The sequence below is a fragment of the Chenopodium quinoa genome, unplaced genomic scaffold, assembly GCF_001683475.1.
Source record: "Chenopodium quinoa cultivar QQ74 unplaced genomic scaffold, ASM168347v1, whole genome shotgun sequence".
NCBI classification, from domain to species: Eukaryota; Viridiplantae; Streptophyta; class Magnoliopsida; order Caryophyllales; family Amaranthaceae; genus Chenopodium; species Chenopodium quinoa.
Window position 1 is genome coordinate 4,224,926 of NW_018744662.1, and position 23,460 is coordinate 4,248,385.

The window sequence follows — 23,460 nt, forward strand, 5'->3', positions numbered from 1 at the left end:
TGGAAATTATAAGTTTATATATATATATATATATATATATATATATATATATATATATATATATATATATATATATATATATATATATATATATATATATATATATATTTATGTTAGTGTTTATATGTCAATTATATTGAAAAAATGCAAAAAAATAAAAATAAAAAAAAATATAAAAAATAAAATTATACATTATTTTTTATTTTTTTATTTTTAAAAATTATTGAAGAACCGGTGCGAAGATTAAGAAATGCCACCGGTTTTTGAACCGGTGTGAAAGTTTCACTTTTTAGCATCCCTCAAATCTAAACCGGTTCAAAACCGATTCGGATTTATGTTTTTCTACTAGTGAATAACAGGTTAGCTACTAGGTATAACCTGAGGAAAAGAGGTATATAAGTGGAGGGAAGATGTGTGCTAGGTGATCAGACTGAGGAATCAGTGAGACTTCTCTTTAAAGAATGCCAAATTGCCCAAAGAATTTGGGCAGCTAGCCCACTAGGGCTAAATGCAATGGCAAACCTGAACACCTGTTGCACGCGGTGGTTCAGAGGGTTCACAAGAGATTCCATGTACTATTCTCACAATTCTATGGGTGATATGGTCCCACAGAAATGATATTATATTCAGAGGCATGAGTGATAAGCCCCAAGTAATACTGGAGCTTGCATAGGTACATGAGACAGGGAGCAGAAAAAAACAGATTACTTGTAATAGTAAAGTAGGCAAAATCCCGCATATTTTTGTAACAGGTACTCCTTCAAGGAGCCGGACTTTATCACTTGTTGTGGATGTATCTTGGAAGAAGAAAGCTGGGAAAAACAGGCCGACCAGGATGGCAGGCAACAGTGGAGTGGGCTGCCGTCAGCCAAAAACACGAGGAAATCCAAGGCTAGAGGAGAATTCATGCTACTTCAGCTGAGTAGGCTGAAGGGTATGCAGTCTGGTGGGCGATCCATGAAACCCACAAGAACTTCAAAAATATAATTTTGAAGACAGACTGTGAATCAATGGCGAAGACACTCAAGTCTCCAGGCACGGCCTCAACGGAGCTGAAAACCATAGTCTATGATATAGTACATATGCTGCAGGAAGTAGCCTATTTCATGTGTATCAAAGTGGACAGAAGTACGGTACAGAAGGCCCATGAGCTAGCCTTAGCTATGAGGAAAGCCTAACTAGATCTTTCTGTACCTCTATCTCGTCTGATTTGTTATAACCTTTGTCTAAAAAAAACTATGTTATATCCCGTTAACCTGTTATATTTATTATTGCTGTACTATATTAGGCGCTAAGCTATGTGTTGAACTGCTAGAGTACTATATTTGATCCTTAGTTGCGTGGATTGGGGCCACTAGGCGGGATGTCGAACCCATTGAAAGGAGCTTTGTAGAAGAGTTTGATGCCCTGAGATTGCGCCCGATCGGGGTAAATTTCGGGGTTGGAGCAGTCTATAAATATGACCTTTGTCTTTTGAATTCATTATTTTTTATTTGAGAAAAAGATTGAGATGTAACATAGAATAACAGCAACCCTAAACACATATACCTTCCATGTCCCATAAAGATCTGCGTAGTTCTTGAAGTAATTCCACCCTTTAAATCGGGGTACGGAGTTGGAAGGTAAAATAATCTTCTAGGGCAGCCATAAAGTAAAAACTTGTTATAATTTACAATTGAGTGTCATTTTCTTCAAAATATGTATAGCTCTGAACAAATTTTATAATCACAACAATTATAAATGAAAAAGATGTTAGGATCACAAAAAATCACTAATTGCATTTTTTTTTTGGAGTTTTTATTACAAGAATAAAATTTAACGGGAAAATTCAAGTTTATCTCTGTGATAAACTTGAAAATATATCTCTTCTCACAATATATTGTTTTATGTTTATTTTCAAAATAATAAAAGTGAAATAATAAAGTGACATAGAAATCAATGCGAGAAATTGTGAAGGGAAATTAACTTGAAATGTTAATCTCAGAGATTAATTGGGGCTCCCTCAAATTTAACCTTTTGCCTCTTGCACTCTCCAATTTCCCATCACTATTTTAATTGTTGTTTGCTTCAATTACAAAGCGACTTGTTGCGTTACAAATTTGATCTTTTACACAGGTCAACTTGTCATTTCTCTTGCCTTGTGTTACTAAGAAAGAAGTGTAGTCCGTATTGTTGTAACATTTATGCGCAAGAGCAAGCCACGATATTAAAACAATTTCATCAACATTAATCGATTTTTTTTATCTCCTGGAATTGAGAGTGGAGTTCTAAACTTCTAACCATCAAGGTATCCCTCGCTCTCAAGTCTCAACATTGTCGAATTTGGTAGCCGTTATCGCATTACATAACAGTCACCTTTCAAAGTTGTTAATCCAACTCTGACAATGGCGAAAATGGTAAGCACAACAACATTCTGTGTATCATCATTCAATTCGAAACCCAGAAAAAGCATTCTGATATCCTCAAAGGGGAAGGGCGCTGCTCCTCTCCTCTTTCCCGCTTCCTTTCTCTCTCCTCACAAATCCCAACGTCGACCCATTTCGTTACAATCCAAAGCATTCGGCAAATCAACCTCCACACCCAAAACAGACAATGACAAAACCCAGAAACAAGAAATTGAACAAGATGAAGAAATTGAAGTTGAAGAAGATCTTCCATGGATACAAGAAAAGGCTTTGGATTTGGTCGAATTTACTGGTTCTGTATCTCAAGCTATCCCTGGTCCACGAGTTGGCCAGACCTCTTTCCCTTGGTTTCTTGCTGTTCCTTTAGCTGTTTTGGGGATTACTTTTGTTACTAGCTTTCTTAAGGCTCTTAACAAATTCACTTCTCCAAGAGAAAAACGCCGTAAATTGGTACTTGAATTCCTGCATTTTATTTAGGTTTTATTTTTATCTGGGTTTCTATTGATTGATTGCTTTCCTATGTTTTCAATGTTTTGTGTTTTGAATTGGGTGTGCTTTCATTTTTTTTTTTTTTATTATGATTATGTAAGTTAATTTTAACTTGTTTAGCTCTAATGGAGTGATATGGGGTTATACAAGCCCTAATTTTGTACAAGCTGGAGACTCAAAGAGTTTGACATTTGTTTAGGTTATTTTTTTTTTAATACTCATAGTCAAATGGCATCAATTAGACTTTAAGCTCGTCTCATCTTCTGTATTAGAGAACCCCAAAAAGCATTAGCACTGAAAGTGCACTAGTTATAAACCCATTTTGATGAAGTTCTGTTTTGGTGGTGTACTGAATGCAAATTTTGATTCCTTGCTGCCACCCCAACGCAATACAAGTAATTTAGTTGTTTGTGTTTCCCATAGCTTTGTGCCGAATAGGGTTGCAAGGTTTATGTGAAGGATGCTTGCTATTTCTTAATGAAACTCAAGTGGTAGGATTATGAAAGTTAAAATGTGATGGAAATTATGATTGATATGGTGCCCATCTTTCTCTGTATGTACTGGCTTTTGGCTTATTTGGACATTTTGCAAAGAGTGATTGTTGGATTTAAACTGCAGGTAAGGAAAAATGCCACACTGAATAAGTCAATTGATGAACTCTTTGAGAAAGGCAGAGATGCAGTTCAGTATTCTGCGTTGGAGGATATTGTGAAAAAGGTGAGATGCATGCTTCTAAGTAATTGTTCAGCAGGGAAAAGAGAAAGAAACAGACACTTGCCTTGTTCAAATTTTTTAGAAATTATGCATTAGAACATTTTGTATAAAATAATTACTGCGTTCAATGGCAATGACATATGTGCCCAAAAGATTAACCAATTTACGAGCTTTTAAGTGTAAAAATATTACTGTCGGAGATTTTCTTTCTTCTTTTATTCAATGTAATTTGATATGCTTATATTATCCGTTCTTCAATTAGAGGCTTATCATCTAAGATAGTCTTTTAATATTATTTACAGTAATATCTTTTATTATAAGCCTGTTATTGTTGTGTCAATCAGGCCCGTCTCAATTATTATGGCAGCCATGTGCTGTGTCAAAAAAATTGGGCCCTCAGTTCGTGATTTTTTTTTTATCAAAGTTATGCTTTTGGGAAGCTTTGGTTGCAAGATATGCCCTATGCAATATAGAATTCCACCCAACCCCCCCCCCCCCCCAAACACAAATAAGTGTCATTTGAAATCTGAAATCCCGTAGAAGTGGTCTGTGATTTTGCATTTTTGCAGGTGCTATTCATCGACAGGTTGTTATAGGAAATGCAGTAGTATCCGTTTAAAAGGGGGTGGATTCTAGATGCTTGAACAAATATACTCCCATTCTTTGTAAAGCTAAACCACCATAAAAAAAGGCATTAATTCCTAATCTAGAAGACAGGAAGGGGATGGGAAAAAAAGGTTACACCATGCAATTATAGTGACACGTGTCACTAGTGTTGTTTGCTTCTTGTCTCTTTGGAGCTTGCCTCTCCAACAACTAGTCTTCTACTTTATTTGTGGTACCTTACTTTGTCTGGGATATTCTTTCCTTGTGGATGCATTGAGAGGGATCTATTACTTGCATTGTCAATTTTGAAGGCAAGGTTGAAAGAAAAAAATTATTGTGGATGGAGGATATCTTATATAATGATATGCTGCATTGTGATAATGATTAGCTGAATAAACTTTGTGGGAACGCTCTTTTTATTTTTATTTTTTTATTTCCTATGTATAATAGTTGAAGATACACATGTTGCTGTCAACCTCTCAAACATGATTTTCAGAAACTCTAATGTGCTTTTGCTGTTTTGCATGCTCAAGTTTTTCATGCTATTGTAAAATTTGATATTTTTCAGACAGGTTTTAGCATGGAGGATGTTCTGCGGAAGTACCTTCGTTATGCATTCAATGATAAACCATTCAATGGAGACACGGTTGCAGACCTGATTCAACTAAGGAAAGCCTCAATGTTGAGTGACTCCCAAGTTGCTGAAATTCTAAATGATGTATCAAGACGTATTGTGAAGGACAAAGGTATTTCCTGTTTAAAAAAGTAAATACCTGGTTTTATCTAAGTTTCCCTCATCTCCTTGTAATCTTAGATTGTTGTCAGATTGACTAGATTTGTGCGGATTTACCATGTTTTATATTCATAAATCGGTCTCCTACTTAAAATCAATAACTTTCAAGCTGCTAGTTGCTCTATATTGTTGTGGATGTAAGTCTTGGCTTCTTCTTGGTTACTTCATACTTATATGGAATTTCTGAGTACATGATGCTGTCCATTTGTGCTCTTGTTTTAAGAGTATAAAACACAACAACATATGTATCATGATGGTTGATGACATTTTTTTCATTATCAGGCAACATATCTCTTGGTTGTGCTATGTATATGTGTGTGTGATACTTGCCACGGTTTGTGGGTTGTGAGTTGTGACCCTCATAAAAGGTAGAGTTGCTACCAATGAGTATGAGAGATGTAAAACTATTCAAGTGTATGTGACCACTGACTCCTCACGTATGTGAAATGTGATTAGGTATTATTAACATCTCATGGTGTGAGAATGCAATTCCATCTTGATTCTAGAGGGGTTGAGGACAATGAGCATAAACAAACATCTTGATTAACTGAGAGACTCTAGTTGGGATTTTCGGGAGGGCATTGTAAGTTGTATGTGAGAGAGGATATGCAACTACTCAGTCCAAAAGTTGCACTTGTTGGGACACATGTATGGAATTAGTGTGGTTAACTGGTTATCGGACAGGAACTAAATGGTGTAAAACATGGACATAGAGTTGTATTTAATCTACCTTTGCATCTTGTCATATTGTGGTTAGATATTGGATTGTGATTCTATGATTTTTCCATTAATTGTGTATTTCTGTTTTTAATGAAACTTCCATTCCCCTACATACAATTAGATGTAAAGCAATTAAAGCAAGCATTATGCATGTATGTTGTCCCTTTTGTGTCACTTGGAAGTTGGAACATTGGTCCTTTATGGTCAATGCATCCAAAAAACTGCCTCTCTATGGATCTTTCAAACTGATTATCCATATATCTCTGATATTATTTCCATTTCTTTAGGTCCTGTTGTCATGGATGCTTCAGGTTATACTGAAAGGGGTTTCAAGAGAAAGCTTGCTGTGCAGGCTCTTTTCGGAAAGGTTTTCTATTTATCTGAGGTAAGCTTCTTTGCGTTGAATCTATAAGCTTATTTGTTCCATCAATTTTTAGATTTTATTTCTGGTTCAGCTTTTGCATGGATGATTGCGAAATCCCCCATCCACCCCCAAGGAAAGGAAAAGGTTGTTAGAAAAATCTGTTACGGAGGACACATTTTCAATTATATAGATTGGTTGCTCTATCCCGCCAATGGGTTTCCCGCTGCCAGTCCCTGGATAGAGGAGGGTTACGGTAGGCTAGTGTTAGCCAATGTAAAATTTTGTCACATCCTGCTTGACATGAACCACAATGATTGAGTAGTACTAGGATGGGAGACCTCCTTGGATTTCCTTATGGTTGTTCATGTAGCCGACCCCACTTATGGGATTAAGGCGTTCAAGCAGAAGAAGAAGAATAAGAAGAGGTTTCTCTATCCCCTGTAACTGTTCTGATTCTGAAGATATTTTCTGAGTGCTTTAGATACTGTAGCTATGAAGAGCATGGCTGAAATTGCAGGTTGTTGAATCTCTGAAACTGTTATCTATTCAAACCAGCCAGAATACCAGATACTTGAAAAATGCCCAATGATAATGGGGAAAGATTAGGCCTTCTGATATATGATGAGTATTCAGAGGACAGTTTGACTTAGAACTTCACTCATTCTTGTAAACAGTGATAACTTGTATGATTTGTAGGATTCAGCCAAAAAATCCATTTCTTCTCAAATCAGATTCCCAAAGCACTAGATTTAAGGAAATGGAAAAGAAGAATAAGCCTTGAATCCAATGCCTATAAATCTAGGGCACATAGTTTTGTCAAAATGGTTCCCAAGGTTTTGTTCTTCTCAGCTTATTTAAATAAGTTCTAGGTGTTCAACATAAAAAGATTAAAAAAAAAAAAAATTAAAATTTAAGCAAATTTGAACTGAGGCAAATAGAGCCTAAGAAACAATCCTAATTTAATTACCTTTTATTTTGTTAAAAGATTATTATGTAATTGTCATATTGTCTTTGAATAACTTGCGCTTAATGCTCCACTTTATTCTTAGCAGTTTCCATACGCACAAACTCTCCCTCTCTTTGAAGTATATCCGATGTTAATTTATTTGCTTCTTCAAATATGTTTCATTAATCCCTCTGTCCTCAGTTTGGATCCTCGTATTTTCAATTGTTTGTCAACTTGATAGATTTATTTTATAATTTTTTTTTATTGATACCCCATATAGGGGTAACAAGATTAAAAAAAAAAGGTTGAAGATATACAATTGTTCAAGAGGTACAATGTAGTATATGCTTGTTGCTCCCAATCATTGTAGCAATTACTATTTAGAATCGGGATTAAAGGTGTTGCAAATGGTTTACTTGGGGTTTCACCGCCTAATTTGCATATTCTGCTTAAGCTGGAGAGATTTCCACATGAACCCCTGTTAATGATCATGCTATTGACTGGATCTGGGAGGTCTTGATGTACTACCTCACTGCTCGTTAGAGCCCTTGTACCTATATAGTGAAAACTTTCTTAAGATCAGACCTGTAAACTGTTAAGTAGCTTCAATTTGCGTAAGAGTTGTAGCTTTGAGAATTTGTATTACTTGACTGCTTGTTAGAGCCCGTATGGCGAGTACCATTGAAAGTAACAATATGGTCAAATGAGAAAACCTACTGGTTTGCTACTTTGCTGACCTTTTCAATGTCCTTGATTTTGCCCCAGAAAATCAGTACTATTTTAGTCATGATAGGACTAACAGGCTATATGGAAGTTGATTTATTCCTGCACAAATGCCCACCCTTGCACTCTCACGTAGTTATGCTTTGATTGTGATGCAGCTTTCAGAGTTCTGTGCTAGGGACAACTCTTTAATTGTGAAGGAAATTTTTGGAGTTACAGAGTAAGTCTTGTGCTCTAATTATATCATTATTTCTATCTGTTCTTATTTTTTTCCATTTTCTTATTTTTTGGCTGCTGAATTTTGCAGTGAAGATGCAGACAAGCTACGGATAGACACCCTCTCACACTCTGGAGACATAGAAGCCCTTGAAAAGATGATTGAAGATGGATCTGATTCAGAAGATAATGATGAAAGCTCAGAATAAGCTGATATAATCGAGGTGTATATTCCTACGTTATAAGAGCTTTTGTGTTCCCTAATTTGATGGTCTTTTAACCGATTATCAAACTACTTAAGATCTGCTTTCTGTAGAAGCTGAGCAAGTTCCTTGAAAATTTTTGTGGCATTTGAAAGAGCTTTTCTTTGAATAATATTCCCTCCAAGCTAAGGCTCCAATTTATACAGTTTTTTTTTTTTTTTTTTTTTTTTTTTGCAAGTGTGTGGCATCATGAGAAGTCATGGGCTTCTTGTTGCTTTAAATTGCAATACCTTGGAGCTGATATTTTTATGTGCCTGATATGACTTGACTTTTCAGGGAAAATGTAGCTGGCTTGCAGTCACATATTTGATGGGATTTTTGTTGCCAAGAGCAGGTAACCTTAGAGCATCTGGTGGTTGTCCACTCGTACTCAGGTTACCCTCTTTGGTTATGCATACAGTTTCTGGGAATTATTGATTACAATCATGAAGGGGATGTAATAACCTAGGTCATTTGTTTGAAACAGTCTTGACTTTCTCTGGCAGGGAAATCAGGCAAATTTGGAATACTGACCTAATCCTTAGAAGGGAGCTGAAATCAAATTATAAATCAATTTGCAGGCTAGCTGCTTTAGTTCTAGTGAGTTTGATTTTTTATTTTTCTTATAACGAGGTGACTTTGATTTACGCCTTTTACGGTCTATATGTATTTCATCAATTTCTAATGTTAATTTCCCCACACTAATGTGAGCTTGTTATATTAGTTTTACGTAGTAGATAGTACTACCCTCAACAATCAACACGGAAGGAGTTGTTTTTTTATGCCCGGGAAACTATGTATTGCTCTAACTAACTTTTACAACTCGTTAGTATATCTTGGAGTCTTCATTCTCTAAACACTCTAATCTATAACGCCAATCCATTTTTTTTTTCATTTAATTGTTGTCCGATTTAACTCTAAACATTATGAAAGCCGACAAATGATTATGAAATTATAATGGGTGGTTTATACACACGGTTGTACGATGCGCATCGTACACACGCCCCAAAACGACATCCCTTAATAAGTGAAACGCAAAATAGTAATTCATGGTTAAAAAGGCGGAAAGAACATCAGTAACAATGTAAAGAACATGTGGATTTTAAAGAACATTACGATGGAAACAAAGAACGCGTGAAATAAGGAGGTAATTTTGGGTAGTTACGGCCCATGTGTTACTGCCCACAGTAATTGTAAAAAATCATTTGGTAAAAATAATTTCCCAAAAAATCTTTCTCTCTCTAGAATCTCTCTCTCTATATTCTCTCTAAAATTCTCAAAATTTCAAAACCCTAAGATTTTTCACCCATCAAATTCACAAGAATTAACCTCTAAAAATTCAAAATTTGTGCAATCAACTAAAGAATTTTGATATAATGGCTGATTCTAAGGAGTTGTAAGTGGCATGCAATTGTTTTTAATTTTTTTTTTCCTTTTTTGTTGGGTTTGGCGAGGAACTATCATCTTCGTAGTTCTTGATTTGTAAGTGGCTGATTCTACTGCTTATTTGTTTAATTTGTTTGATTATAATTTTTTTTTTTGGGTTTTTGAAACAATAGTATTGAACAAGAGAAGGGAAGTGAGCATGAAATCGGAGCTACGAATGAACCTCAAAACGCAGACGCAAGGGTCGAGGTTGAAGACGATGCTACTCTAAATCAGTTTCTGCAAGGTAGTGGTAAAAAAACCGTACACTCCATCTGTAATTGGTCCAATTGTAGATCCCGCGCTTCTAGATGAGATTGCAAAAGAAGATGATGCTTCAAAGTGAGTTAAAAAAGTTCTCTTTATGGATTTATAGTATGTCCTTGTTTTGTTTTTTTTATGTTTTTATTTTTTAGTACTTCAATGTACTGTCAACTTCATTAAAAATGGTAGATCTGTATGGTAGGGTCAATTTTTAAAGTATTATTTAAGTGTATGTTCTCTATATGAAGGTGTTATGTTCTTTTGTTAAATCGTTGTGTACTTTTAATTTGAAAACAATTAGTATTGTTCAATTCACTTTTGATGTTCCCTAAAATTCAGCATTATATTCTCTTTAGTAGGCATATATGTTCTTTTAGATTGAATCTATGTGTATTCATTTTTTATAAATTGATTGTTCTTTTTAATGCATATGCTATGTGTGTTGGTGGTTTTATGGGTTTTAGGTTGGGATTGTGGCTGGGTAGGTATGGTGGGGTTTCGAGTTGGGTTGGGGTGAGAGGTGGAGGTGGTGGACTGGTAGGGGAGTGGTGGGTGGCTGGTTTGGTTCAAGTGCAGGGGAGTATTGGCCCCTCAATGGTTTCCAAAGATAATTCCTTGAAATTCAATTGCAAGTTCAAGTTATATTCCAAAGTAGTGGTTCACAAAAAATTCTATCCTAAAGCATAAAATAATTTGACACTGTGACTACATTTTAACATAGTTTACTTATAGTAATCTGATCAAAGTATGCTTTGTCATAGAATTTCATGTGATGACTTATTAATTATCAGATTAGCTTCTGTCCAAAACTTGAAATTCCACCCTAAAGTTCATAGTCAACCATTCAAGGAAGACAATATCATGGCATGTCTGCCGCTAGAATCCCAAGTCTCCTACTAAGTCTATTCCAAAGTAGAATCCCAAGTCTCCTACTAAGTCTACATGTATGTCTTGTAATGCCTATGATATATTAGTTCTTTTGTAATGCCTATGTCATGTATGTTTAGTGTTCCTTTTTATTTGGTTTTACACATAAGTTGAGTGCGTTTTTAATTGTTGTATAATATTTTTAGGAATTTAGATGTTCAACCATTGGAAGTGAAGGATGAAAAGGCAGAACAACAACATGAGGAGAAAGGTTCAAAGAAGAAGAAAGACTATCATTTCAAACAAATTGCTACTAAAAAAAGGTGTGTAGAATGTATATAATTTTCTTTTTAATAGGTTTGTATGTTTTTTTTATTTTAAGACATGTTCTTTATGATTTCATGCACATAGCAAATATATTTAAAACATGTGTTCTTTTTTTTTTGTTCTTAATATTACAGGAAGAAAGTTGTTGAGCATACCACTGAAGAAAAAAGGCAAACTGTTCAACAGGAAGGAAAAATAATGTTGAAAAAGAGGAGGGCTCCATTGGGAGAGCCTTACTTTCCAGTCAAGGAGAAGCCTGAAGCTGGTGCTGCTCAATCAGCTTCACAATCTAAGGCTCAAAGTACAATAGTGGAAGTGTCAAAGGACATTCCAAGAAAGAACAATAAGGATAAAGGACTTGTTGTTAGAGAGAAAAAAACTGATGTAGCTGAAGTGGATGTGGGTGAACAAGGAGAAATAAAGGAGGAATTTACAACATCCCAAAGGCACACTGTACAACCTTTGCTGAATCTAATAAGGGGATTGGAGCAACAAGAAGAGAAGCTGCAGGCTATAAGAGATATGGGATTTGGAGGTATACTACACCTTGATATGCCTAGGAGCTCCCCTAATTTTAATGCCACATTGGTTCTGAATGTGGATGCTAATGAGGTGTGCATTGTATGTGCTAGAAATAGGACAATAGACATCAAACCTGTTGATGTTCATTTGGTGTATGGTTTGCCTATGGGAGGGAAAGTGATAGTTGAGGCGGCAAATGAGAATGAGGAGATGGTGATGGTGATGAGAGAATTGAAAGCTTATCATGGTGGTGGTGGAATTCCAAAATTCTCGGCTTTGGTTGATGACTTGTTGGAACCAAACAACCCACCAGATGATAGATGGAAGAGGAGTTTTTTATTGCTAGTGGTGAATTGCTGCATTAAGTCTGTGGCTAACACACAACCCTTATTCAAGTAATGTTCTTTATTCCCTAAACTAATGTTCTTTTAGCTAATTATTTGTTATGTTCTTTTATATACATAACATGTTCTTTATATGTAACTGTAATGTTTTTTAGAATAATATATTTGTTACTTATTATATATTGTATGTTATGTTCTATTTTATAAAACTATATGTTCTTTTGTTAATTCTGACATGTTCTTTAGTATTATATATGATGTTCTTTCTTATATTTTGTTATTTAATTGGCTAGATTCATTCACACAGCTGTTGACACAAGTCAAATTTCAAGTTTTGATTGGTGTTCTTACACAATACAAAGCTTGATTGAGAGTTCTATTTACTATCAAGGAGATGTGAAGAGATACTTTCCTGGTCCACTACCATTCCTTATGGTAGTTTCCACTTTTATTTATTCTTTTATTTAAATATTTTGTATATAGATATATATGTGTTTATCGTACTGGGTTTTTTGTTAACAGGTTTGTTACTTTGATCGACTACAAAGGAAAAATATCATTATGCCTAGACAAATTCCTTTAATCAAAGAATGGGATAGTGATAAAATAGCAAAAAGAATTGCTATTGAGAGGAAGCTTGGCTTTGGGCTTAGCACACTGTTGGATAGAATTGAGATCCAAGATGGTTGTGGCCAGCCTTTAGCTATTGAAGGTGTAGTGGACCAACAACAGCAACCGCAACAGCAACAATAACAGCAGCAACAACAACAACAACAACAACAGCAGCAGGAGGAACAACATCAACAACAACAACAGCAGCAACAACAAGTTCAGGAGGAACAACAACAACAACCTCAAGAACCTTCTAATTTACAGGTAAGCATTTTATAATTAAATATATAAAGTATGTTCTTTAATGGTTAAATATTATGTTCTTTAATGGTTAAACTTGTGTTCTGTAATGGTTAGACTTATGTTTTTTTCCAACTAATTACATGTTATTTTGCTTTCTAATTAAGCATGTATTTTTTTTTAATTTTCAGTGTTCTCTAATGACTATGGTTATGTTCTTTTTTATTCCTTACATGTTCTTTTATTTTCTAATTCAGCATGTGTTATAATTTTTAGTGTTCTTTCATGATTATACTTATGTACTTTTTTATTAATTACATGTTCTTTTTTTTTCTGTACTTTGTTCTTTTGTAGGAATACACCCATTTGCTACGCCAAGCAACAGAAACAATTGCTTCTGGCTTTGTGAACCTCTCCAAAATTCTTAAGATGGGAGAGAGGTTCCATAATAGACCTATTGATGGGGATGCCACACTGTACAATGTAGCTGCAATGTGGTCCAGACTTTCTGGCATTAAATTGTCGGAAAATTTGAACAAGTATGTCTTTTTGAACAAGTATGTCTTTTTGAAAATTTGGTGGATGTTGAACAATTATCACTGTTTATTTTTTGTATAGTTGGGGCTAATAAACTTTGGAAGCATATTGATTTGGAAGAAAGAATAGAATGAACATGTACAATGTTCTTTATACAACATGTGTTCTTCTGATTTTATGCAATGTTCTTTTGATTACAAACAATGTTCTTTTATTAACATATAATGTTCTATTGATTACATATAATGTTCTTTTAAAAACATCTGATGTTATTTTTGTTCAGTGAAATTTTATTTCTAGTTATTTTGCATCATATGTCTTATAAACTAACACAAAATATGTCTTTTTATAGGCCACATTAACCACCATTAATATGCAAAATATGTCTTGTTAAAAAAAAAAACTGAAATAGAGTGTTCTAATTTATAAGATCTTATTAAAAAAAATTTAAAAAAAATATAAGGACAAATATGAAATAAAAAAAATTGTTAACGTAGACTAAATAGTACATATCATTTATAATTCTCTAATATTCACTCCAAAATAGTCATCAGGCTCAAAAAACTCCAAAGATCCTCCAAATTCGTTGGAATGTGCCAGAACATTTCCATCAGGTACAGGGAGGAAATCCTTCCAAAAAAAAAAAAAAATTATTTAAGTAAAAGAACAATATGTATAAAATGAAAGAACAAGTTATAACCATAAAAGAATGTAATATAACATAATTAAGAACAATATATACCTTAATCGTAGTCTGTGCTTTTTGTTTCATCTTTGAAACACCCTTTGCGCTTTTCTTTCTCCATGACTTTATCTTTTGACCTTTGAGCTTGTTGGAAACCTTTTCCTGTGTGCTTTTCCACCTAGTATTCTTTTGACCCTTTTTCCTTTTTTTGATAGGATCCTTGACATCTACCTGAACTGTGTGTTCTTTAACAATGCCTCCATGTTCTCTTTCAAAACCTCCATGTTCTTTTTCAAGTCCTCCATGTTCTTCAGCCAATTCCTCAAATATTACTGCTGGTTCTAATAGACTGCCATCACCTTTTTCTTGAGTAACATCTTGTTCATTCGTTTTTGATGACTCAGGTGGCACATCTTTATCTTCTCCCATCAAGAGATTAATCCTAGCAGTGCATTCTTCAATTGCTTCCTCAATGACAGCTCGAGCACTCAAGTCATTCCGTGCTCGATCTACAAGTGTGATAAATGTACGAATATGATACAATCTCCATATACTACAAGGAGTGACACCCATTTCAGCAACATCATTGTCATCAACTCTAGTGCACATAACAGCTTTTGTCCATCTCTTGCAAATGTATCTCTTCGGGATATAAGTAATGTTGTTTAAGTGTAAGACACGAAGTGAGTGCTTGCACAACAAACCTACCTCACCAAAATATTTGCAAGTACAATCAACTGTAACTGTTGATTCATCAAATGCAACAGTATGCATGATCAAATCCTTTTTTGGATGCCCAACATGATATTCATAAAGTGGAGGTTGAAATCCTATTACCTTTGCCGTGCAGGGAACACCATTGACAAAATTGTCTTCAAAATGTAAATAGATTTGAATAGTATAAATCTTCCTTGCATGCTCCAACAATCCAATATCTGCCCAAACTAAATGACGATTTCCAGTCATACTATCATAATCATTACTACCTTCTCTACTCCTCCACTCATCAACAACCTCAATAAAAGTAGTGTAGAAATCACATAGACCATGAGTGGCATGTAGTCGACGGGAAACTGATTTGTTAGTAGTTTCACTCCTCTGAGATGACATAACACCGCCACTAAAATAATCTTTGGAATATGCAGGACACCACATCTCTTTGATATTATACAGATTTTGCAGCCATTTATTATCTGTGCATTTGTACGTTTTCTGCATGCTGTAAAATAAAAGAACATCATACTAAGTGAAAAGAATGTCAAATATAATAGAAAAGAACACCTGTCTACTTAATTCCAGCACATTAAGTTCACTTCACAAGAACATCAAATATATGATAAAAGAACATTAAACGAACAACACAAGGAACATTATTTTAAGTAAAAAGAATGTCACATGTAATAAAAAAGAACATCTCTCTATATTAATCCAGCATATTGGGTGTACTTGAGAAGTACATCAAATAAATTACAAAAGAACATTAAACATGAAAATAAAGAACATCGTCTAGCAACTTAAAGAACATTGAATCAGTAAAATATTTAAATAACATAATTTTAAAATTATTAATTCATAGCGTTACCTTGACCAATAGTGCTCGAATTCTTGAATAGTATCGGTATACTTCAAAACAATATCAAACAAATCATTAAAACCTTCCTTTGCTCTAAGTCCTTTGATATTTTTCTTTGCATTCTCCCCAATATGCCACGTACATAGTCGATGTCTGGAATTTGGGAAGACAACCTTAATTGCTTTGGCCATTGCTTGAGCTTGGTCAGTCATTATTGTCACAGGATGTTTGCCACCCATGGATTTCAAAAAAGTATTGAACAACCACTCAAAAGATTCCCATTTTTCATTGATCAAGAAGCCAATACCAAACATGACATTATTGTTATGATGATTCATACCAACAAAAGGTCCACAAATCATACCATATTTGTTTGTACGGTACGTTGTATCATGGACTAATAAATCACCAAAAGCATCATAATCTACCTTCATTCTATTATCACGAAAGAAGAAAGATTGCAAATGACCTTTTTCATCAACATCAAAGTCATAAAAAAAGTCATACTCACTAGATTTCCTCTCCTTAAAATAGCTAAGCAAGCGCTTTGCATCACAACCGTCAAACATCATTTTCTTATGTTGGGATAAAGCACCATACACATCCCTACAAAGAAATGAAAGATTTGCCTCTCCACCAGCTTGATGTTTTAAAACACGCACTGCATCAGCAACAGGTATACTACTCTCAGTCAAGCTACTCATCATCACAACTTGTTCATTAGTAACCTGTGTACATATAAAAAAACACATTGTTTCAAAAAAAAGAACATCATGTATTTGTTAAAGAACATATATTGCGCATTTAAGAACATGATTTAAAATAATTTTAAAAATTGTACCATTACCTTCCTATAAGACCTAATCAAATGTCTCTTTGAAACAGGAACCCTACTATGATTATGAACCATAGTGTGATTGACCACGACATACAAACCAGACACCTTATCAATATCAAACTGTATATGAGCCTTGCAACCTGTGCGGAAATTCCTCTTTTGGTAAACTTTTGATTGTTCACCATGCTTCTTCTCTTGCTTAAAGCCAGCAAAAGAACACACCAAAAAGCGCTGCCTAGGTGTCCTATCTTTGTCATCTCTACGATTCAACCTATCTTTACGTATACCAAAACCATGTTTAAATGCATAACTATTATACAAATCATAAGCCTCTTCATCAGACTTAACTTTTCTGTCAAATAATTCTGATTCAGTTGCCTCGGTAAAACCTGAAATAGGATATCAAAATACATATATATTAAGCTGATGTTCTTACATAATAACATGATGTTCTTTTAAAGGTATAAAATGTTATTTAATATATTTGTAATGTTCTTTATTAAATGCACATTGATAACGGCACATTAATTACAGAAAATACAAAACAGAGTACAACAAAAGTACACGACTCTTTCAGGAAAGTACATTCCATTACAATAAAAGTATATAAAGAGTACTACAAAGTACCTATATAATTAACAATTGCACATGCACTAATAAATAAAATCAACATTGATTTCAAATTACATATAATAACAAATAAAAAAGAACATATGTAAATAATAAAAGAACTTCATCTTCAACCTCATGAAAATCACTGTGAAATTAAAAATATAAAGTAATTCGATAATAAAATTAAAATTATTAGTAATAACTAAATCTAATAATCAAAATTAATGATTAACAAATGAAAAATATAATGAATTAAACAATTCACCTTCATTGAGGTTTACGATACCCTCGACTTCACCTTCATCGTTGATATCATAATCATTTGCATCATCGACAAATCTAGCATTAGAATCATGGCGAAATTCAGATTGATAAACCATTATTAACTTCTTTTACAACGAATTCAAATGATTAATCCTCAAAATTTTCTCTGTAATTCTCTCTCTGTAATTTTCTCTCACTAAAAAGTTTGAAATCTCTATGATTTTCCCTCTCTAAATCTTTTTTGAAAATATCAGTTAACAAAAATTAGCAAAAACTGAAAGCTATAAAATCGGCAACAATTTAGCAAAATCCACGTGATGTTAAACTGTCTCCTTTTTTTTTTTTTTTTTTTTTAAATTCCCGTAATTAGAAATTAATGGAATTAATCCTGCCAACTCAGCAGGTGTACCATGAGCATGGTACACCCTTGTGTACTATCAAACTTTCATGAAATTACTTGATATCTTAAGAATTACACAAACATAGTGTAATAAAGCACAAGGTAGATAGCGTATGCAAATGTAAATTTAAATGCAACTAAAATACCTAAAATATAGCTGTAAAAGCAGCATAAACGTGCCTATAAATCCTATATACATATGGATGAGACCCCAAAACACCCAAAATTCTACTTCGGCCTTTTTTGTTTCTAAACCCATAGTTTCCATTGTTGATTTTTTAAACCCTAGTCTCCATAGTTGAGTTTTGAAGGGGTTTCCATTGGTTTCACTAGTGGAAAGGCCCAGACTATGTTTTCTGATTTGGTATTTTTAGGTTTCTTATCACGATTTTTCTTTCAGAAAGAAAGAATTTCCGATCTATTTTTAAGAGTTAAAATAACCCTATAAATCTAAATGGAAAGCTTGAAAGTAAAGGCAACCAAATCGTGACATTTCATAATTAGGTTAGTTAAAGGCTAATGATTAAGAATATATGGTGAATTCAATTGTGGTGAATAATTGGAGGTATCTACCGAGAGAAGCAAGTCGAAACGGGCAAAGGCATTGATCTTTAATATATACAGTACTTGAGTCTGCAGTGTGGCGTCAAATTGAATCTCCATACGCATTCTTCTCTTCTGGGTCTTCTTTTCATCTCTTCCTCTCTCCTCCCTTCTTCCCAATCCCCACACTTCCATCTTTTTTTTCTCCATTTCTTTCTCAATATTCCTCCATTTTAGTGTCTCTCATCTTTGCTTCATCAATTCAGGTCAGTTTTTTCTTCATGTTGTTTTCATCTCATTCATTCACTGTTTCTTGTGTAATTTTCCTTGTTTTAGCTGATATTTTGTTGTGCATTCTGAATTTCTTAGTAGTTGATATTATTTTTGCTACTGATCATGTAAATTATGCAACTATCTTTGTTATTGTTTCTGGGCATTGTATATAATTTCGTTTTAGTTGTTCTTGCTATCAAGATTGATTTCATTGAAAATGGATGGGAATTTCAATTGCTACGAATATACTATGTGGGCTGAAATGAAATGAGTCTATCTTTTGTGTTTTGTGATTCTGTAAATATAAAATGAATGGCTTCCTTGAATTGATTTTTGGATTGAGTAATATTTGATTGTTTGCAATTTGTTAATAAATGGTTCTTTACGTGTTAGGACAATGCTTATGGACTGAATATTGCATTATATGGGAGGTATAGACGACATTGAGCCACCTTTGAAACGTACTAAGGAATCGAATAGTTTCTTGTTACATCAACCCGGTATCTGTTGCTTTGGGGAATACAATGGCTAGGACTTTTATCATTGATGAAATGGTAGGATCTAGAGGGCTTATAAGAAGAGATGAATTCGTTAAAATCATCACCAGTGCCTTGTATTCTCTCGGTTATGGTAAGGCTGGAGCTCTTTTAGAAGAAGAATCCCAAATAAAGTTGCATCCATCTAGTGTAACTTCATTTATGCAGCTTGTGTTGGAAGGGAAATGGGATGACAGTATTACCATTTTGCGTGAGTTTGGTCTCTCTCCTGAGACCAAGAAATGTGCAACATTCGTTATTTTGGAGCAAAAATATCTGGAACACCTACAAAGTGGAAATACTAAAGATGCGCTGTTGACGCTTAGGAATGAGATTTCACCTCTTTGTATAAACACGAACAGGGTTCATCAGCTTGCTGCCTGCCTTGTCTCTCATTCACAAATCATAATTCCCAGCACTGAAACTATTTTTGTCAGTTCGCGGCAAGAAATTTTGGAGAATTTGCAGAAGTTGCTTCCTGCTGAAGTGATTGTACCTGAAAGAAGATTAGAACAACTTGTGGAGCAGGCTCTTGACAGGCAACGAGAATCTTGTGTGTTCCACAACATACTTGATAGTGGATTATCCTTGTATATTGACCATCGATGTGAGAGCCACCAGATTCCTTCTGAAAATATACAGGTCAGAATCGGTATGTACTGGATTGTTTTGTTTTTGAGTTGCCGTACAAGGGTATTGTGGTAAAGTTAGTTGTGATAGCAGCTATTAGGAACAATAGAATTGACATGACCATCAAGTTGATGAATTATTTGTTTCAAATCATGTATACGAAGTATATTGCACATTATGTAACTTTACATTAAATCTCATTGTCACTTCCCATAACATCATGATATATGGTGATTTTTTTTTTTAACCAAAATAAATTTCCAAGCAATGAATTTCTGGACATATCTATACTATTAGAAGGAATCAGCCCCCAGTTCCTGAGTTAGATTAATATTTTTTGTGGTTGCAATAAAATTAATACTTTGATGTTTAACAAATTGGTCTAAGCTATGGATTATCATACAAAACTAGACTAATGCAAGGAACTATACAAAAAGACTTGACCACGAAATTAGTGATGCTGGATCCTAAAGCATTGTGGAAAATAACTTCCACTAGTGGGTTCGTATAACAAGATAAACAAAGGAAAATATCCTTATTTTGTCTATTTTGGTATGATGGCTCATAGTTCAGTTACATTGTTAAACATTCCTGTATAACACATTATACAGATCGAAGATGGACCAACTGTAAGATGGGTGAATGGGGTTTTCTTAAACTACACTAGTTTTCTTGTCTTTACTTAGCTAACACATAATGATTGATCTGCTTATTCAATTAGGATTTAGGTGTTAATCTAGAAGCCATATTTGACATTTAGCATTGCATTATCGTATAGGGAGTGATTGTAGAGAGATTTTGCAGTCAAAGTAAGAAGACTAAGCCTTTTCAAAATGTTTATCTCAGGCATGTTTTTTTTTTTTTTCCATTATTGTTACACCCCAATTTGCTTGTGGAAGATGTTTTAGTTAGAAATATCTCAAAGCCTTAAGCCCAAAAATTGGGCTCGGTTACACGAACCAAGAATGTTAGGTTGCGACTTTGCATATATGCTTTATTAGCTCGCCATATACTGCCTTTCACATGTGCTGTTTGATCTGATGGATCAGGTACTTCAAGCACACGGCGGTGAAGTTTGGTATGTGCAGTTTTCACACAATGGGAAGTACCTAGCATCAGCAGCTACAGATCGGATGGTATATATTTGAGAGGTACATATTTTTCATTTTATTCTTTTGGTTTGCATGTAACTTATGAAGATGTGCATTTTGTAAAAATACTTGATTAAAAGGCAGGTCAATTAATGTTCTACCAGTTTTGTATGATAATGCTCAATTGTTTATTCCTTTATTTAGCATTGTTATATGCCAAGGATTGCTGAAGTTTTGTACTCTGGGTCTATCTCCCTTGTGGATTCAAAGGGATATAGAATCATGTTGGTTGAAGAAATCTGGAGTTAAAAGCCCCTGTTGAGTGAGTACCATCTAGAATACGTGAGGAAAGTAAAATAAGTACCATTTAGAAAAAGTGAGGAAATTAAGAAGTTTAGTTTTATTCTACAGGGTTTGAATAGCTTGGTTCCATAGTCAGTCACTCACATCTTTGACCATTCAGAAACTACATATGTGGCTTTTTTCGGGAGGGGGTGACAAATGAGTAAAATAGTGTTTGTTAAACAAAGAGAATAACATTTTACTTTTTTGTGAGAACGATGTAATCTATTTACTATTTATATTCCCTTTTTTTGTTTCTAAAGTTCTGTGGCACAATACTTTGTCCGCAGACTCTTAAGAGTGGCCGGGTGTGTCTAAAGCATTTGCTAGCTGGTCATAACAAACTTGTCTGTACTGTTTCTTGGAGTCCCGATGACAGCCAACTTCTTACATGTGGACTGGAAGAAGTTGTTAGACGTTGGGATGTCCAGTCTGGTAAATGTCTCCATGTTTATGAAAACCTTGGCACTGCTTTGGTTTCATGTGGTTGGTTTCCTGACGGAAAAGGAGTATTCTGTGGTGCCACTGATAAAAGTATCTGCATATGGTATCTAGATGGAAGAGAAGAGGAATGTTGGAGAGGTCATAGGACACTACAGACATCGGAAATGGCTATAACCAATGATGGAAAGAGTCTATTAAGCCTTTGCCAGGATAGTGCTATAGTGTTTCTTGACAGACAAGCGAAGTTTGAGAGATTGATTGAAGAAGACCAAGCTATAACATCATTCTCTTTATCTAAGGACAGCAAGTTCTTGCTTGTAAACCTTGCTAACGAAGAGATACATCTCTGGAGCCTAGAGGGTGATTTCAAAGTTATCTGTACGAACAAAGGACACAAACGTTCCCGTTTTGTCGTTCGTTCCTGCTTTGGGGGCATTGAGCAAGGCTTTATTGCCAGCGGTAGTGAGGATTCACAGGTAATAATTGTATGTGAACATATAATTTCCCTCTCATCTGATTGGCTTCTTTTTCTTTCTGTTTATGTTTTGTAGACAGGTAGCCTTAGATAGACTGTCTCTAGAAAATCCAGTGGATCACCTTAGACCCCATCCCCAAAAAAATGGGCTGAAAATGTTCCAGATGTGGTGTATACTCAGTCTCACAGGGATCTAATTCTTCTTTTGCATATTTGATCGGTTCTGCTGGAGTATTATCCTTATTCCATAGGTGCTGAATCATCAGTTAATAGTTGGTGAAAACAGTAAATTCCACTCTATTCTCCTTTTGTGCCATCTAGAGGCTATGAAGAAGATTGTCATAACTCTCAACTTGAGGCGCTTGATGGTGATTTACTGTTGTTCCATTAACTTCCAACCTTCTAAGTTTGAAAGTAGACTTGAGTAGACTGGTTTTTTAGTTACTTTTTGCTTCTCATCTCTGATTCTAAAATATGAAAATATCTAAGCATTATTTGGGGTGTTATTCTTAAAATTACTATGTGGCAAGAGAAATATAGGAATGTTATTCAGTTACTTGCTGGGAATCTGACACATTTAAGAATACTGTAAAGACGGCAAAGAAAGTTTTTGGTACCCAGTAGTTTGAGTTAGCAGCAATTACCTTCTTCTCCTATGCTTGTATTGTTTGGCTTAGAGATCAGAAAAAAAGCCTTTTAACTTTAGTATACTCGATTACTGGGTACCCCGTACCATTTGTCTGAGTTTGGCTTTACACCATTACCCATGACTGTTGCATGGCTTGCATCCTCCCGCCATAGGATACTTTAAGAACTTCGAAGTTTGGATTTGTACCTATGATAGTCACAAAGCAAAATTTGTGCCTGGCAAACATTCTGTTGTATATATGAGCAGAAGTTTTGGATTGATGACAGGGTGTTTTGTAAATGTAGGTATACATATGGCACCGAAGCACCGGAGAGCTCCTCTTGACGTTGCCTGGACATTCAGGAGCTGTCAATTGTGTGAGTTGGAATCCGTGTAACCTTCATATGATGGCATCAGCAAGCGATGACAGGAATGTTATAATATGGGGTTGTTAGTAATTCAAAATTTCAAACTTGTAGATGGAAAAAGATAGGGAAGCAAGGAGGATAGCAATACATCTCTCTCTCATACATAACATCACATGCCTATTTTCTTTTGTGTACATATTCTGCTTTTGGCACTGGTAGCATCAAGAAAGCCTTGCAGCTACGCCTCTGTCTGCCATCATTACTGTAAAGTGTAAATTGTGGAATTATCTACATCTTACTTCTACCATTGCACATGTTGATCCTCTAATTTTCTAGACACCACTTTCTATGCCTTTATTTGATAGTTTTGACTTTTGACTAACTAAGATTAATCTTAAATTC

At 34.7% G+C, this 23,460-nt stretch overlaps 4 protein-coding genes across 8 annotated transcripts; 3 read left to right on the forward strand and 1 right to left on the reverse strand.

Annotated features, from left to right (window-relative positions):
* The first annotated feature begins 2,170 nt into the window (after positions 1–2,170).
* On the forward strand, positions 2,171–9,040 carry LOC110702143. 3 transcript variants are annotated; one of them, XR_002507450.1, is made up of 8 exons: positions 2,171–2,855; positions 3,513–3,611; positions 4,783–4,960; positions 6,015–6,112; positions 7,919–7,980; positions 8,068–8,200; positions 8,516–8,613; positions 8,706–9,040. XR_002507450.1 is itself a non-coding variant. In XM_021879819.1 (7 exons), the coding sequence occupies exons 1-6, from the start codon at positions 2,385–2,387 to the stop codon at positions 8,183–8,185; spliced, it is 1,026 nt and encodes a 341-aa protein (XP_021735511.1). In that variant the 5' UTR covers positions 2,171–2,384; the 3' UTR covers positions 8,186–8,200; positions 8,516–9,040. The 3 variants fall into 3 exon arrangements, 1 of the variants encoding a protein (XP_021735511.1); XR_002507451.1 differs by having other exon boundaries at positions 8,725–9,040; XM_021879819.1 differs by having other exon boundaries at positions 8,516–9,040.
* Positions 9,041–13,872: 4,832 nt separating this feature from the next.
* LOC110701868 (protein FAR1-RELATED SEQUENCE 5-like) lies at positions 13,873–17,444 on the reverse strand. Its single transcript, XM_021879477.1, has 5 exons — positions 17,330–17,444; positions 16,462–16,841; positions 15,624–16,342; positions 14,099–15,260; positions 13,873–13,986 (listed from the first exon to the last, which is right to left on the reverse strand). The coding sequence occupies exons 1-5, from the start codon at positions 17,442–17,444 to the stop codon at positions 13,873–13,875; spliced, it is 2,490 nt and encodes an 829-aa protein (XP_021735169.1).
* Positions 17,445–18,245: 801 nt separating this feature from the next.
* On the forward strand, positions 18,246–23,395 carry LOC110702144 (WD repeat-containing protein 26-like). 3 transcript variants are annotated; one of them, XR_002507453.1, is made up of 5 exons: positions 18,246–18,537; positions 18,938–19,722; positions 20,760–20,861; positions 21,699–22,063; positions 22,996–23,395. XR_002507453.1 is itself a non-coding variant. In XM_021879820.1 (4 exons), exons 2-3 carry the CDS (start codon positions 19,069–19,071, stop codon positions 20,856–20,858), a joined length of 753 nt encoding a protein of 250 aa, XP_021735512.1. In that variant the 5' UTR covers positions 18,246–18,537; positions 18,938–19,068; the 3' UTR covers positions 20,859–20,861; positions 22,996–23,395. The 3 variants fall into 3 exon arrangements, 1 of the variants encoding a protein (XP_021735512.1); XR_002507452.1 differs by having other exon boundaries at positions 18,247–18,537; positions 21,434–22,063; XM_021879820.1 differs by lacking the exon at positions 21,699–22,063.
* On the forward strand, positions 21,015–23,394 carry LOC110701869 (uncharacterized WD repeat-containing protein C343.04c-like). The gene is made up of 4 exons (XM_021879478.1): positions 21,015–21,089; positions 21,434–22,063; positions 22,996–23,067; positions 23,278–23,394. Exons 1-4 carry the CDS (start codon positions 21,015–21,017, stop codon positions 23,392–23,394), a joined length of 894 nt encoding a protein of 297 aa, XP_021735170.1.
* Positions 23,396–23,460: the final 65 nt, after the last annotated feature.